The 18,046-nt window shown below is 38.3% G+C and overlaps 2 protein-coding genes across 2 annotated transcripts in view; one reads left to right on the forward strand and one right to left on the reverse strand.

Annotated features, from left to right (window-relative positions):
* slc7a8a (solute carrier family 7 member 8a) overlaps nt 1–12,453 on the forward strand; it is a 31,748-nt gene extending 19,295 nt beyond the window's left edge. The window contains exons 4-11 of the mRNA XM_034676376.1: nt 4,913–5,038; nt 5,698–5,851; nt 6,254–6,377; nt 6,565–6,668; nt 7,683–7,779; nt 7,891–8,040; nt 8,621–8,798; nt 9,849–12,453. Coding sequence (XP_034532267.1) covers nt 4,913–5,038; nt 5,698–5,851; nt 6,254–6,377; nt 6,565–6,668; nt 7,683–7,779; nt 7,891–8,040; nt 8,621–8,798; nt 9,849–10,003 — 1,088 coding nt within the window. The 3' untranslated portion in view covers nt 10,004–12,453. The remainder of the gene's footprint in view (nt 1–4,912; nt 5,039–5,697; nt 5,852–6,253; nt 6,378–6,564; nt 6,669–7,682; nt 7,780–7,890; nt 8,041–8,620; nt 8,799–9,848) is intronic.
* Nucleotides 12,454–17,191, reverse strand: nedd8 (NEDD8 ubiquitin like modifier). Its single transcript, XM_034676383.1, has 4 exons — nt 16,998–17,191; nt 16,835–16,882; nt 16,650–16,732; nt 12,454–14,819 (listed from the first exon to the last, which is right to left on the reverse strand). Exons 1-4 carry the CDS (start codon nt 17,013–17,015, stop codon nt 14,693–14,695), a joined length of 276 nt encoding a protein of 91 aa, XP_034532274.1. The 5' UTR covers nt 17,016–17,191; the 3' UTR covers nt 12,454–14,692.
* Nucleotides 17,192–18,046: the final 855 nt, after the last annotated feature.

Raw genomic sequence — 18,046 nt, forward strand, 5'->3', positions numbered from 1 at the left:
CCAAGTTTTGCCCAAATAAGGACATGACTGACTTTACTCCTGGTCGGGAACACATAGCTGTTGGCTAGGAGGCTCAAACTCCGCCTCTTTACGTCACACTCTGCCTGGTTGAGTTCCGCATTTCCAATATGGCTGCCGACGTCAATTGGCTTCAAAACAGCGCTCAGGAACAGATGGGTGACGTCACGGATACTACGTCCATATTTTATACAGTCTATGGGTCGTCCTCACATTTGGAGCCAGCCTCAAGTGGACACTTATGGTACTGCAGTTTTTGGACAAACCCAATCAAACAAATGAATAATGCAAATATGGAACCAAAAGTCACAAAACAAAACAAAGAATGTTAAAGATATGAGGTAAAAAGAGTAGTACAAAAACACCACTTAGTTAGAGGCAGAAAAACAGTTTGAAGTAAAAAAAAACAGGTACAGAAAAGATGCAAGTTTTAAGTTTTGCTAAATTTAAGCAGCAGAGAGCCTCATGGTCTTTGTCTCTTATCATAAATTGGCTTACAGTTTAGCTATTTGGGATTCTGGTGAAGTGCTCTTATTCTGCTAAGCAACACACAAACACCCCGTCTTTGGCATACAAGGTGTTAACATGTTTACGAGATGGCACAATCATCATGCCCTCAAGGCTTCTTGGCATTTTTGTCTGGATGACATACGCTATGACCTACATTCAATTACCTGCTTTTCTTTTGTCCCACTTCCTTGAGCGCCTGGAGGCAAAATATGCTTACTCCTGCTAACTGGCTCAGCAAGCAGAGTGGAGAAGTTTGTTTTTAGGTCTTTTTTTATAGACTTTTATCCTAGTTTGGTTGTTGTTGTTGTTGTTGTTATGGCAAAAAGTAGGTGAGAGGTTAGCTGTTTCACCACTACTCTGAATTCATCCTTGTTGATCTGCGTCTGTGGTTTCCTAAATTTGGCCCCTTGCAGAATATTATATAATAGTGTGCAGGCTATTTGAGCCCTAACGAGATGTCTTGACAGTGAAACCAGCCGTCGCCAGTCTTCTGCTGGGTCATATCAATCTGCAAAGGTTTTCAAAGGTATACAGTTACAAAAACATGTGCTCTTGGGCTGGGGCTCTGGGAGTATGGGGTTGGGGTTTGGGGGTGTGGTAGGGGGGGTTCTCCCTGGGGTCTGTCTCTTCCTACAGATGGCAGAGGGCGAGGTCATAACTCAGTCATGTTTTCCAGGAGGCTTGCAGTTAACTCAGCAAGTTTCCTCACACACACATACACACATTTTGTATACTCAGCTTACAGACAGCTGAGCAGACCCTTTGGTTTCTAAGAATGTGTTCTCAGGTGTTTACTCGCAGCCTGTCAGTCAAAACGCAGGGACTGGGGGGGCGGACACGTGTTGTTACTGTAACGAAGCATGTTCCAAAAAAGATCATCTGGTTCCCAAAACAACTCAGGTAGTTGAGTTAAGAGGTTTAAGGTGGATTTTGGCTAGCCAGTTGTAGGTTAGGTAATTGTGCTTTTGTGTATCAAATTGAATCATAAGCTGATTTGCATGCATGCTTTCTCATTTCCTGTTTTCCCCTCCTCACCACAGCTCTTCTTCTGTCTGCTGTAGTAGTTTTATTTGCAGAGGAAGTTTATGTCACAACTTTTCCCTCCTTCAAACACCCACTCACCAACATCAAGAACATCTGCACAACAGCTACAGCTCGTCTGTTCATGTGGCTCTGCTCCCCGCAGCTATACTCAGAGTTATTTAATGTGAGCCAAGCAGGCCAATTACTTAATGGCACCCTATTGGCCTGAACCCACTGGCCTGTTTCACTCAGCAGTACAGATCAAATCCATTAACTTTGTCTGTGTTAGGTCAGCCTGGATGCTGAGGTGCATTTTGAAATGTCTTCTGGTGCCTAATTCAAGTTTAATGAGAGGGGTGTGGTTAAGAACATCATTGCTTTAGTATCTGAAATAGTAAACAACCAAAAAAAAAGACATTAGACCACAGCTGCCTTTTATCACCATCAGACAAAGTGACTTATTATTTTTCCTGTGTTGCATATTAACAAATCAATACATCCTAGCTTCAAACAGAGTTAACATTAGCCAAGCTACAAATTAAATAATATTCAAAATGCATCACATTTCTATACTGCTTTGTTTCAAAATAGGGGTTGAAGTCATCAGAGGCCAAATTATTTGATTCAAACAAAGTAAAATATCTCAATGTAACTTTTTTATAATACAATATATTAACAAGATGATATTACAACAAGCTATTATTAGAAGTCAATGCTATCACAATGCAATATTGTCATGATACAGTGTTATCATGACACAATATTATTGGTATTGGATATTGTGATGGTATTACATTGTTACGATGAAGTATATCTGAAATAGAATAATGACAAGATGATATTATACCAGGCTGATATCACGGTACAGTGTTATCACAATATGTCTGTGAAGGTTCTCAGTCATCCAGGTCATGGTAATCCAAAGCTTGATCCGTAAGACAACTGGACTGGTAGAAATTCTTGAAGACATTTCACCTCTCCTCCAAAAGGCTTCTTCAGTTCTGACCAGACTGGGGAAGAGCTCGAGGATATAAGCCACTAACAGTCGTGGGTGTGTCCAGGAGTCATAAAAGGTCCTAAGTGGGGTTGTTAGTCTAGTTAACAACCCCACTTAGGACCTTTTGTGAAACTGTGACCAGTCTGGTCAGAACTGAAGAAGCCTTTCAGAGGAGAGGTGAAACGTCTTCAAGAATTTCTACCAGTCCAGTTGCCGTACGGATCAAGCTTTGGATTATCACAATATGGTACTGTTAAGATGTGATTTAATCCCCATGCACTATTACAATTCAATATTATCACAATACAATGCCATCATGATACAACACTATTGTGATAAATTATTACCGTAATACAATACTATCGTGATATGATATGATCACAAATCAATATAATCATGGTACAACATTATGACTATACGATGTAATCATGATACAGAAATATTGGTATTGAATATTGTGATGGTACATTATTGTTAAAATACAACATTTTTCCAATAGAATGTTAAAGCAGGATTATATTACAACAAGATGATGTCATGACTTAATATCACAATATATTATCATGATAAAAAAAATTTGGAATGCAATTTCATCATGATACACAAAATATATGATACAAATTTATCATGATACAAAATTGTCATGACAACAATGAACAGCCATGAAAATGATCATGATAGAGTAATCACAAAACAACTTTATCATGATACAGTATTATCATGACAACTTTGTCATGATACAATGTTATGACACAACTTTATCATGATACAACTTTATCATGATACAATGTTATGACACAACTTTATCATGATACAATGTTATCATGATACAACTTTATCATGATACAATATTATCATGATACAACTTTATCATGATACAATATTATCATGACAACTTTATCATGATACAATGTTATCATGATACAATGTTATCATGATACAACTTTATCATGATACAATGTTATCATGACACAACTTTATCATGATACAATGTTATCATGACACAACTTTATCATGACACAGTATAGCCATGATACAAAAAGATCATGGTAGTGCTATCACGAAACACTTTTATCATGACTCGACCTTATCATGATACAACCTAAACATGATACAATATTATAGGAATACAATCTTGTCAGGGTACAACATTGTCATACTGCAGTATATACGTTTGTATATATTGTCATGTCAAGATATAAGCATATTGTATTATCAAGATACACCAGTTTTCAAAACCACACTTTAATATAACACTACCCTACAGTATGACAGTTTCATGATACAATACTGTCACAATTTGACATTATCATGCTATAACATAATTACAATACATTAATATCATAGTGTTGTTAAAATACTATTTATTAATCACAATCTGATGTTATTGTGGATTTTGAAATTCTGCGATATGCTTAGTATTGTGATGACATGCAGTGTGAACTATCACAATTTTACACAGCAAAGGAGTAACCAAAGGAACTTTTTCAATGTCTGTTTATTGTTGTAGGAAAACTTTTTTTTTTAATCTCTTGTCAGTTATTTTTATTGCAGCAGAATGGAACTGCGAAAAAATTGCCATAAAACCTGCTTTAACAGTTGCAGGCATCTGACAGGCTGCACCTGTATCAATAGCAGCACTGAGAAACGTAGTTGTAAATGATTGAATTGATAAAGATAAATAAAGTTTACATAAATGACACTAAAGCAACATGACAGAAAAGTAATAAGAGAATGTACATTTTTATGAACTGATTCATAGTACGGTCAATGATCCTAACTCAAAAGAAAAGATAACTCCTGTCTGTAAGACATGAGGCGTAGAGATAACGGGTGAAGTTCAATGCGGCGATGAAACAGTGGAGTCAAAGGTTGGATGTTAGAAGTTGACACGTCAACGCTATGTGCTCAGCTTTTAATCATTCTTCATCCGCTGACCTGAGATCAGTTCACTCTTCATCGTGAACATCAGGGCCTTTGACCTGAAAGCTTGTGTCAAACAGCTCTATCATGCAGTGACAGGAAGCAGTTTCATCACTTCTACTCTTAGGAAATAATCTACAGGGACAGACAATGGAGAGAGAGTTTATTCGTAACAATAAAACACTAAACATAAATCTTCGATCTCATGAAACGTAATCATCGCCACACTTTTCAGTGTCGTCAGCATAATATCTGATTGTGGTACAAGATATCAATGTCAGGCTGAAATTCTCTGAAAGATTATGCTCAACAAGTGCAGTTTTTTAATATTTCACAGTGTAATCTTTTTAATTTATAGACTGAAAGCTACTCATCCCAATGGAAAAACTGTATTTAGAGGGTTAAAGTCAGACCTAATCTTGTGTTTTCTTGTGCGTCCAGTGCTGCTGACATGGGTGAACTGCTCCAGTGTCCGGTGGGCCACCAGGGTGCAGGACATTTTCACCGCCGGCAAGCTCCTGGCCCTCGCTCTCATCATCATCATGGGCATCGTGCAGATCTGCAAAGGTACGTTTTATTTGCTTGTTTCTTTCACGCTAACAAAAACCCGGTCACTGGGGATGTCCTCGTTCATTCCTGCTCCCCTGGTGATGCCACAGGGGTCAGTGAGTTCCTAGGGGCCCTCACATTGCGAATATCAGCACGCCTGCATGGGTCCACTATCACAACATCACTGAGGGTTAGTTGTTTCAGGGGCCACAAAGACTGGGACCCCTGAAACAACAAAATAGGGTTCTTTTTGTGTGAGGGTTTCAAGGTGAATAAAGACTTGAGAGGGCTGATTTGCTCGGAGACTCGAGGCCGTATATGTAGGGAAAGTATTTACGCTGAGAAAACATGCAGCACGAGGGGATTTCAGGACAAACGCAACAACAAAGGATAAAGAAACCAAGCAGATTTTTCAAATACGTCACATAACACGGGTTTAGAGGAATGACTTTTACGGCTTGTTTTACACACACAGACTGATTAAGAAGATGGTTCTCAGCTGGGGAAAGCCCAAGCTTTAGTGGGAACAGATTTGTTTACCTTCACAGCAAAACAACACAAGTGAAGACCAAGAGAAGTGACCTACATATTTGGAAGTATGCGTTACATAGAATGGGGAATCTTCAAAGAACTACTTCTAAAAACCTAACATATTCTCTTGTCTTCTTCACCTGTAGGAGATTACTACTGGTTGGAGCCAGCCAATGCCTTTGAGCCCTTCCAGGAGTACGATGTGGGGTTGATAGCCTTAGCCTTCCTACAAGGCTCCTTTGCCTACGGAGGATGGAACTTCCTCAACTATGTCACAGAGGAGCTGGTGGACCCCTACGTGTAAGACAAATTTCTCTGTAGAAGTTTTTGTTGTGAAAAAAAAAGCCACCTTCCTGCAGTTCTGACTGACCGGTTTTAAAGCTGCTTGTTGCATACCAACTCGGCTTCCCAGTTTAATCCCTGATCCTTTCTGTTAAAGCCTTCTGAAACTTATTTAACCGTGCATGGGAGAAGTTCTCACTTTCATTCCCAAGCTCTCGCCACTGACCTAGAAAGATTTCTTAAAGTATGATTCAGCTTATTTCTTAATTCCCTTTTTCTTAACACTTCCTTTTTCTTTAAATAACCCTGGTTTCCATTTACACATCTCTGTGGTGAACATTTGAATTCCTTACTTGACTTTTTCTCCTTAGATTTAGCTCCTTGTCCTTAAAATGTGCCTGTTTTTTTTTTTCACTCCAGGAACCTCCCCCGTGCTATCTTCATCTCCATCCCCCTCGTCACTTTCGTGTACGTCTTCGCCAACATCGCCTACGTCACGGCCATGAGTCCCCAGGAGCTGCTCGCCTCTAATGCTGTTGCTGTGGTGAGTGTGACATCATGCAAACACACTCACACTGTCTGTCAAGAAAACTCTGTCTCCCTCTAGTGATCCTTCTTGGTTAATGCGCGTTTACAAACATGAACACGGATCAATTTAGTGCTGATTATTTTGTAAAAGAGAAGATATTCAAATGTAACTTAATCTAACTATTACCCACCCTCCATCCCAGACATTTGGAGAGAAGCTGCTTGGAGTGATGTCGTGGATCATGCCCATCTCTGTGGCTCTCTCCACCTTCGGAGGAGTCAACGGTTCCCTCTTCACCTCCTCACGGTAAGCCTGCTCAATCACGACTTCCACTCACTTACAAAAGATTCATTCAAATTAAATTGAAGTGGGGCACTGGTACGGTCTAAGCACCCTAGGTATAGAGGCTACTATCCTCGTCGCAGAGGTTGTCAGTTCGACTCCCGGCCGGTCAACCATTTGCTGCATGTCTTCCCCCACTCTCCACTCCCCACATTTCCTGTCTCTCCTCAGCTGTCCTATAAATAAAGGCAAAAAAGACTAAAAATATACCTTCAAAAAGAAAAAAAATAACAATTGAAGTGTTTTATGACTTTATGCAGTTGTTGCTTTTAAATGCTTTATTAAAAAGCATGTAAAAAAAATGTATTTATAGGCTTCATAAAGTCTGTGCAACTGATAAAGAAAGCAGATCTCTGTAGTGCAGTGAATCCACTTTCTAATGTAGTGGTTTTGTGGGTTAAAGGGATAGTTCACATTTTTAGAAGTGGGGTTGCATGAGTTACATGTCACTAGTAAGTGTACTAGCCAAGATGGATGCTGGTCAGTTCGGCCCCTTTAATGAGAAACTGGCGAGAGAAACTGCACGCAAGCTAGGGTGCAGTTTTCTGCAGATGGGGCCAAGTCTGACATGTAATTTAGCTGATTTTGAGAGACTCAGATCCAAGCACTCACCTCAGGTTTAGGTGTATGCTCTCCTGAGAACTTTTTCAGCACTTTACTTTGCTTTTTGTTTTTGCCCTTATTGACGAGCCTAGCTTGCGTGCTGTTCCTCCTGGTATTTTCATATTGGAGGTGATCTTAACTCTCCTCATGGATCATTTTTGCTTATTCATTCTTTAATGAAACTACAGTATTTTAATCATTATTGGACAGTTAAGGATAATTTAGCATTGAAGGCACATATATCTGAATGTTGCTTATTTATTTTGACTCAATTTAAAGCAGATCTCAATGGGTTTGTTGCTCATAAATAAAAGAATCAGTAATATTAGAAATAATTATACGTAAAGATTAACCAATGTTTTTCCTCTCCCACAGTCTGTTCTTTGCTGGAGCCAGAGAGGGCCACCTCCCCAGTCTGCTGGCCATGATTCATGTCAAACGCTGCACTCCCATCCCCGCTCTGCTCTTTACCGTGAGTGCTGCTCTCCACCTCAAACTCCCTCACTGTCTTCTCCTTAAGAAAGTCTGTTTTCAGTGCTTGCATCATTCTGACTCTGAGTATTCTCTTCATGTTCCTCCTCAGTGCCTGTCCACCCTGCTCATGCTGTGCACCAGCGACATGTACACCCTAATCAACTACGTGGGCTTCATCAACTACCTCTTCTATGGAGTCACTGTCGCCGGGCAGATTGTGCTGCGCTTTACACAGCCCAACATGCACCGACCAATCAAGGTTTGTTGACATTCAGTTTTATAAAGATTACCAATAATTATAAAACATTTAAGTTAAGTAACTGACACAAAAAAGTAGAGACATCAATAAGCAGAAAATGACGCAGGTATAATTGGCGTATATGAAAAACAAAAGTTTTGCATTTTGGACTACCTAAAACAAGCAATAATTTGAATTTATCTGAACTTTTTTTCTATCAAAATGTGTTGTTCATTTCTCTCTTTAGCATTGAAGTCTGGGTAATATTCATAAACAGAACTGGAATTAATATTTCCTGATGTTTAAAGTTGTTTCCTTAAACAAACTGGCCCAATATACTGATTCTGCTGACATTCAGATTGTTTATTGTTTACCGGGAAGCTCTTCAATTAAAGCATTCTAAAATCTGAACTTATTGACTGTCAATGTGAAAGGTGTGACTGATAATGTGCTGTAATTCTGCCTTCAATCATCCATTCACTATAAACGTTATAACAATGCCCTCTAGTGGTTTAAAGAGTGTACTTATCAGACAGACTAAACAGAAATGTCTGAGATAATTATTATTATGAAATTAATGTCTTGTGTTTTTCTCTTCCAGATCAGCCTCATCTGGCCGGTGATTTACCTCATCTTCTGGGCCTTCCTGCTCATCTTCTCCCTGTACTCCGAGCCCGTTGTGTGCGGCATCGGCCTGGCCATCATGCTGACTGGCGTCCCCGTCTATTTCCTGGGAGTCTACTGGGACAACAAGCCACAGTGCTTCGATGCGTTTGTTAGTAAGTATCAAAGACCTGGCCAATTAAAAGAGTTAATGTTGGGGGGGAAAGTTCACTTTGTCTGTTTTTGTATTTTTTTACCAAATGTTTAACCGCTAGAAACTACTTTTTGTATGCGTTTGATGAAGCCAAAAGGTGAATATCTTGGTTAAAAGCTTGTGAGCAGGGTGAAACAGCTGACTTCGTCCTTTCCAAAGTTAGAAAAACACGCCTGCCATTAGTTTTTCTTTTTAGTTAGCATATTTTTCCTTAGCATACCTTTGCCTGTTGTTTTTCAGCTAAATAAAGGGTACAGTTGGATCCTTTATGGTCTGGGGTTATAACTGCAACGCTAACGGTCTGACGTCAATATATGACAAATTGTTGCTATGAAACGTTGCTATGAAATAACCAATCAGAATCAAGTACTTAACAGAAATTTAATAAGCTATGCATATAACTTATGTTATCATTTTATAGGTCAAAATTTTAACATTTTATTTAAAATGTCCATTATTCATACACTATATTAAAGTTCCCAGACTGCTTGCATAATTTTCTCTTGGACATTAGATTGAGATAACTGATGATAATTAAAGCTGCTGTTAGTAGTCACAGAGTACACATCTGTTCAGAGAGAGGGACTTTGAATGTCAACACTATCCCTCCAAATCAGATTTCCTCTTAGCCCCCCAACACAGATCAGCGTGTGCAGTCATGATAGTGCTGGACTCATAACCCATCGTAGGACGTAGTAGGGGCCGCCCCTTAACCAATCAGGACAGAGGATTGGAGATTAGCTATGATTGGTCCATCATAACGGGAACGAGGGGAATAATAAGATCGCTTAGGCATTACAAAGGCATTGGAAAAGCAGAGATTTCGCAATAGTCTCAAATTACTCAACTTACCTATTAGTACTAATGGGTATTATGACCTTTACTCCAAACCCAGCAGAAAAAAAGTAACATTTTTGACACCATTCCTACCAACAGCAGCTTTAACATACGTATTGTGTTTTTGAAAGCCTGCCACTTCCAGTGTCATGAAATGTTTTCTTCCTTCTTCCAGATAAAATGACGTACCTGGGTCAGAAGTTCTGCGTGGTGGTTTATCCAGCCGAGACTAAAAGCGTTGCAAGCTCGGAGGAAGGAGAGGAAATGAAAGAGGCCAGGTCTCCTCTGTCCAAGGAGGACGAAGAAAACCATAAATCAGCGGACTGCTAGAACACGCGTGTGTCATCTCTCCCCGCCCGCCCGCCCTCCAATTTTAACAGACATGTGCAGACGCACCTGAGGGCACGCACAAACTCAAAACACACACACACACACGAACATATCACAGTGGATCTGCTGATCAACACCCCGTGCGCCCACGCTTTGTCTTTGATGTCTGTTTGGTTTTTAGCCTTTTATCAATCAACTTCTGTGCCAAATATTTACAATGAGATGTTTAGAGTAATGTGACCTTAAGTCTTTGAGGTCATTCAAATGTGCAATAAAAAAAAAACGGTAGCACCTTCAAAATCCTCATGCATATTTGAACACTCTTCATCAACATCATCATCATCATCATCATCTCTCTTTCCACACACTCCCTTCACACTCCTACTGTAAGAGCATCGTTTGTTTGTTTGTTTTTTAAACAAAGGACTGTGATGGCTACGCAAACACCTTTTTTTTTTGGTCCTCTTTAAAATGTCAAACTTCTAGTCAACACCAAAGCTGTATTTTGATTGGTCGAGGCAGAAAATCAGATTCAGATCAAGTCATTTCATGTCTAAAAAGTACATTAAGTACTCTGTTTGTTTTTAAAGGTGACTGTGATTCCGAGATGTTCCTTTTTTTTTTTTTATAAAAATGTGTAATTGTGATAATTGTATCATTTGCCTTTGTTTCAATGTTAGCTTAAATATGTTAATTATAGTTTGGTTGATATTCTTTTTTTTCTATTGAGCATCATTTACATCCAGGCCTTTTTTTTTTTTTACTCTTGCAAACGTGGAGGTGTACTCCTGAGGCTGATGTGTGATCTGTACTTTTTATCAGTGAATGGTGCACAGTTCTTGTGAACTGCCTTAATTAGGATATTCTCTGTATTTGGGTTCTATTGCAGCTCTGCTTCGACTTACAAAGAGCGACGTTTCACTCTCGTATGTTTTTAGCTTTTTTTTAATGATTCTGGAAGCAACTAAAAAAAGTCTTTGTTTTTGCGAAGTTTGGGATTCTTGTATGGACACTACACATGTTTAATCCGTTTAAACTGCAAGAATGAGGATGACTACAGAAAGAGAAGGACGGGACAGACGCCACATTTGCATTGAAAATAGTGCAAAGCCCTATACCGACACGTGTGAATGCTTGTGTGACAAACAGTCTGAAAACGTGTTTTCCTGCAGAAGTATTTTTGTAGCTTGCCATCTAGCTGTGTTTTAATCTTTTTTCTTTATTTAGGGTGTAGAAACGAGAGCTTACAATTTAAAAAAAAAAAGCTATTTTTTGATTCATAAATTTCACAAGAAGAGATTTTAGTGCAGGCACCAGAAAGGAAAAATGTAACACCCAATTGAACTAATTCTGTGTTGTCTGGTTAAAATATTGTGTTAATACATATGCTGTATATTATAGTAACAACACTCCTGCACTCACACTGTGTACTCACATCTTTCTATAATCTCTTAGTGTCTCAGGGCATCCCCCACAGCCTTCTCCCTACACACTGCCGAAAACCTCTGGACCATGAAAACTCAACTCTTCTGACTACTTTGCCTCGTTGCTAAAAGTCTGTATGCCGCGTTTACAGATTTCTTTCCTCAGGAGATTCAATCTTACAAGCTACCCCAAGAAAATTTATCAAGAAAGCATCATGAAGTTAGGCCAGTATTCTCCTGTCAGACTTAAAAGGGGAACGGTGTGTCTTGGATGTCTAAAAGTACAGTGATTGTGTTTTTGTGCCTGTACGGTTATTGTGTATATACACACACGTCATGACAGTCTGTATATTGTCTCTTAGTTAATAAAAACCACTGACTAATGTTTGAACTGTAATTCAGGGCCTCATTTATGTATGTATTAAAAAAGTGCTACTTGTCTTAAACTTTTTAATCCATTGTCATTCATCTGCATCATTTCAAGAATATTACTTCTTTTTACGGTTTCAACAGAATACATAAATGAGGCCTGAAGATGTCCCACCTCATATACTGATTTTCTGCAAACTAAGAAGACAAAAACACTGAGTTTCTAGTTGGTTCACTACTGGAATGTAAAGTTCAACAGTGCAAAAGCATTGTTTTTATATTTGTCATGCTTTGTAGCTGCTGGAGATTCCCTTAAAAACTCGAAACCTCCACCTTTAGCTTTAAGTCAGACCAAACTGGCCTTCAGTGTGTTGGAAATATGAAGTATTCTGTCATCATGTTTATCTATAACCTACTGTGAATGAATTCTCTTCTAATGACACATAATCGTACTACAATTCTCTGACGACGATGTCACCTGTAATTTCTTGTGTGTACACATTGGTCTCTAATCTGAGTTGCCTTTCACAGTCAGCCAATCAAACGAAAGCCTTGACATGTTGCTCAACCTGTCGTTCATTTTTTTGTACAAAAAAAAAAGAGTTAATGTACATATTGGTGGATGTGTGATGAGAATAAATATTACACAGAGGAGGATTATGTTTCATGTCTCTTTTGTGCAACTGTTTTGAAATTATTCACACATTTAGTGAGGAATACAGAAAGTGAGGAATTTTCAGCTTCAGTTTACTGTAGTGACACATTAATCCACAGCAAGTAAACTCTTCACACTCATGGGGGGGGGGGCATGACTGACATATTTCTTGTTTTTCAACAGTAACACACACAGAGCCCATTAGTCTAAAAAGTCGTACAAAAATTATCTTACAACTTGTTACCTCAAGACAATTATCTTGTGCACACAAGTGTGTAGCTAATTCCTACAAGATAGTTATCTTGTGCACACAAGATAATAACTGATTCCCACAAAGTAGTAATTTGTTATCACAAGATACTTATCTTGTTAAAAAAAAGATAGTACTTTGTTACCAAATTATAGTTACCTTGGGCGCACAAGTATGTAGCTAATTCCTACAAGATAGTTATCCTGTTGAAACAAGATATTAATTTGCGGGGCGCTGGTGGCCTAGCGGTCTAAGCGCCCCACATACAGAGGCTACAGTCCTCGTTGCAGGGGTCGCCGGCTCAATTCCCGGCCGGTCTACCATCTCCTGTATGTCCTCCCCCACTCTCTACTCCCCACATTTCCTGTCTCTCTGCAGCTGTCCTATACAATAAAAGGCAAAAAGGCCAAAAATATAACTTCAAAAAAAAAGAAAGACATTAATTTGTTACCACAAGATAGTTATCTAGTGAGCACAAGATAATAGCTAATTCCCACAAGGTAGTAATTTCTTAGCACAAGAGAGTTATCTTGTTAAAACAATATTGTAATTTGTCACCAAATGATACTTATCTTGTGCGCACAAGTTAGTAGCTAAATCCTACAAGATAGTAATTTGTTACCACAAGATAGTTACCTTGTTAGTACAAGAAAGCATTTTGTTGGCACTATTTTTTTTCCATAACATGAACATGATCACATTTGCAAGACTTTAGAGACAACTCACGATAAGCACAAAAACAAAATACTGTAAACAAATTAAACTTGTGAGAAATCTTTTCAACATTTTCAAACAGACGTACATGCTCATTATTCTTGTTAAGCACATATGAATCTAACTTCTGTTTCACATGGGCAAAAAAAAAAAGAAACAATGTCTTTTTTTTTTTGAATAACTTGACATTTTGGGTAATTATCTCTCTTATCAATCGGTATCCACATACTAGATTGCTTAGTTTATCATAAAGTCCTTATAAAGGCAGACTAACAGCCAGCCTTGTGGTGTAGAAAAAGGTAATACGCTTGATAAATACCACCTCTAAAGCTAACAAATAGAATCCAACATGTCATCTGTTACATTGGTGTTAAAGGAAACATAGAAATATAATTTGATGTTGTATAGGGCATAATGCAGGGGGCTACTCCTTTACTGGGACCAATTATATCCAGGCCATGGGCCAAAACATAGCCCAGCAAATAATCCTCTATGGAGCCATTCATTATAATGTAAACTTTGGTTTTCATACAGATGAACAAAGAAGATATAAATCCTTGATAAGAGAACTCTGGATACACTGAAGCTGGCTGTTCCTCCTCACCAGTCTTTGCTGAGCTAAGCTAAGCTAAGCTAACCACTGGCTGTATCACTTACATTTTAACAGACAAATATGAGAGTAATATCAATCTTGTTATCTAACTTTCTGCCAACAAATACACTTTTAGATGTCGGATTAATGTGTTAAAAAGACATTTTCAAGCCAAGGTGCCTCAGCTAATAACACAAATAAATTGGAGCAAATTGTAAAGATTAAAATAAAACTGAAATAAAGAAGAGAAAGTTAAAACACTAACGGTAACGAATGAAATCAAAGGATGGAAGTCCTTGAAGCATCTTTGAGTTATCAGTTATCTCTGTTTTATAATCAGTGGAGCATGAATAACCTAGGCGCTCGCTCAAAAATGGATTCAGCACTGTACTGAACTCTTTTGAAACTGCCTAATGAGCTCTGTGTTGTCAATCTCTCTGAAAGCCATGGAAGCTTTGATACGTACAGTGTCTCTATAGGGTAGTGGTGCATTTGAAAGGGGGGGACGTTTCAAGCCAACACTGTAGGAAAGTGGCTATCTCAAGCAGGACCTGAGCCGACTCTTTTCACCAATGGCTCTGTATTTCCTACAAAGCTGCCAGGTGACTCCACAGCTCTGAGGAGTCTTTGGTGCATCTGCTTCTTGTAGGCATCGTAAAGACGAAGGCGTGTTTCCAACCGATGGCTACAAAGCTGGCTTGGAGTATGGACCTCTAGGAGAGGCAAGAGTCTGTCCTCCTCGCAGAGCAAGCACCAGATGGAGAACAGAGCCTCCCTGGATTTTATAGTCTGATGCTGTTTTTTCATCGTTCCTGAGAATAAAGCCAAAAGGAATGAAGGAAGGAGAACGTTAGAAAGTCCAAACTGGTGTGTTATAAAGCAAAATTCATACTGTTTTTATCATAAACAATAAAAATGTTTACTACTGCAGGGGGGAAAATACAGCTGGAGGAACATCTAACTAATTAAGTTGATTTGCAACAGGTTAGTAACATGACTGGGTATATAAAAGAGAGGCTAAGTCTCTTGGGATGGGAAGAGGTTCACCACTCTGTAAGAGACTGCGTGAGCAAATAGTTCAACAGTTCCAGAATCATGTTTTCAGTGCTTTTTTTTTTAAGTTATATTTTGGGGGGCTTTTTTTCCTTTATTGGATAGGACAGCCGAAGAGAGACAGGGAATGTGGGGAGTAGAAAGCAGGGGAAGACATGCAGGAAATGGTCACGGCTGGGAATCGAACCGGCAAGCCATGTGACGAGGACTGTAGCCTCTGGATGTGGGGCGCCTAGACCGCTAGGCCACCAGCACCCCTCTCAGCGCAATATTGCAGAGAATTAAGGATTTCATCAACTACGGTACACGATATCATTAAAAGATTCAGAGAACCTGGAGAACACTTTGTACAAAAAGGACAGGGCTGAAAACCAATCCTGAATAGCTGTGAAAACAGACATGACTCTGTAGTGGAAATCACTGCATGGGCTCAAGGTCACTTCCAAGAACCAGAACACAGTTTGTCACTGCATCTTCAAATGCAGGTTAAAACTTAGTCATACTAACAGGAAACCAATGACAGAAACTTCTCTGCCCCAGCTCATTTATGATGGACTGTGGGGAAGAGGAAAACTGGGACTTTCTCTGCATTCAGCTTAAGAGCCATATGATGTAAATATAAGGGTTGCAAAATTCCAGGAATTTTCAAAGTTGGAAATTTTTCATGGGAATAAACGGGAATAAACCATGAATTTACTAAATTGAAGGTTGGTTCTTAATAGGGAACTTAAATATAGTTGGGGGAAAACATTTTAGCATCATCCTGACTAAAACAACCAGATTTCATGCAAGTACAGTTGAATATCTATGCAGAGCCATCCTCAACAAGGCTGGACAGTGACACTGAAGAGGGAGAGTCGGAGTTGGATGTTGAGGAAGTGGACATGGAGGATGTTGATGAGAACCAGGAAGAGCCCATTGCCTGAAAGGGTTTAGCAAAAATGCAGAGGATAGGGTTGAGAAGCTTGGATGGGACTTTTTTGGAGGGAGAGGGGCTCTTTATATTTAACATTTTGAATAGGACTTTGTTGGGATTGCATTTTTCTTAATTTTTGAATGGGTTGGGTCGGGTGGATGAGTAATATTTAACTCAACATTCATGATTTCGGTCTTCAATGAAAGAATTGATTGTTCAATAAAATATTTAACACTTTATAAAGTTCTACTTACAAATAAATCTGTTTAAATTGTATTATTTTGGATGAATGTCTGCTTATAACAAAACATATTTATGCTTGAATATGATAGCTTTCCATTAAATTACCCTCAATTCCCATAAATTCCCATAAATTCCCATAGAAAGTTTTTAATTTGGAATATTTCCAAAATTCCCCAGCTTAACTTCCCATGGATATTTACAGGAAACTTTCAAGACATGTTCCACCCCTTTGCAACCCTAGTAAATATATGTTTACAGCACCAGAATTCTCATGCAGGATTTATTAGCACTGTAAACCCATTGTTGTTTTTGTTTTTGTTTATTTTTTGTTTCAACTGGGTGTGACAACTATAAGAAAAATCCAATAAATCACATGAGTATCAAGGCTGGAGACATTACAGGCTAAACACAGAAGGGCTTTAAATCTTACATCTGTTTTCCACTGTAGATCAACCTCTGCTGCTGTGGAGGGATCCCCTCTTTCTCCTCCACCCTTTCCTTAATCCGCTCCACCTGGATGGAAATGAAACATTGATTAAAACTCAAAAATCAGATTGGATTATAACCTCATCAAGCATGCAGCAAGAACAAGGAAATAAGAATATATAATTGTACCTTATCTGTAGGCTCTATGTCAATCTCTATCTCTTTTCCTGTGAGTGTCTGAAGCAATAGAAGTAATTTAAGGTTAATTTTAAGTACATTTAAAGACTGGACACAATGAAAACTGCATTAAAAACAATAAGCTAGTCTAATCGTGACACTTGTTTTGTCTTACCTTCACTTTGATGAGCATGGTTCTGGATGTTTCTGTGTCACCTGCACTGGTGAAGGTTCTGTTTCCAGATTATAGTTTAATATTTAATATAAAATACTGATAATACCGTGTTCTGGTGTGAAAAGTCGATATGCACACTCTTCAAAATTCCAATCAGTGTTTCCGGTGTTTCCCATTAAATCCCACCGACTCCTTTTTACACGTTAATGGTTCCGCTTTAACTGCGGACGTCGTGTTTTCTTTAATGTTCGTTTTAAAGAAAACACAATTTGTACTTTATTTACCTCAAATCAACGAATCTGTAAACTCCACAAAGCAAAAAGTATTTTTTTTATTTTTCAACTTTATTATAGATGTACCATAGACTGTAAAAAGAGATGTACCTAACAAACAATGGGTACATTCAGAAGGAGCATCATACATAAACAATCAGTAAGGACAGAAACAATACAGCTGCCGTTGGTAATTTAAGGTAAACAAGAAGATTATACATACATAGAAAATGAATAATAAAATAAGTTGAGTAAGGAGAGGGAATAATTCTTTTAGGGAGTCGTATATTTTAAGTGCTCTTGGTCCTTTCATTATTCTCAATGATTTTAGGTATATTTGGAGTTTATTTAGAAAAACAATAAATGTGGGGGGAGATTTAATAGTCCTATTTTTATGAATAAAGAATTTTGAGAGGCACAGGATTATGTTACTGAGGAGAAGGATTAGGGCCAATGGATAAAAAGTCAAGTTCAATTCTTTTTTTAAATTATTATTATTATTATAAGAAAAAAGTCAGAATTCTGAGGATACTTTCAGGATACTGACTTTAATCTCAGAATCCTGACTTTTTCTCAGATTAATAATAATAATTTTTTAAAAAGTATTTTTGTTCTACTCTATGCAGATACTCTGTTTAATCTTACTCTTGTGTGACATCATTTTGTACCGTCTGCAAAAATGTAATAAAAAGATATGGAAAGAAAAAAAAGAAAAAGTTGACCTTTATTTATTTATTTATTTATTTCTCTGGTGGCCCTAATCCTCTTTTGTATGTT

This window comes from Notolabrus celidotus, chromosome 23 (assembly GCF_009762535.1).
Source record: "Notolabrus celidotus isolate fNotCel1 chromosome 23, fNotCel1.pri, whole genome shotgun sequence".
Lineage (NCBI taxonomy): Eukaryota > Metazoa > Chordata > Actinopteri > Labriformes > Labridae > Notolabrus > Notolabrus celidotus.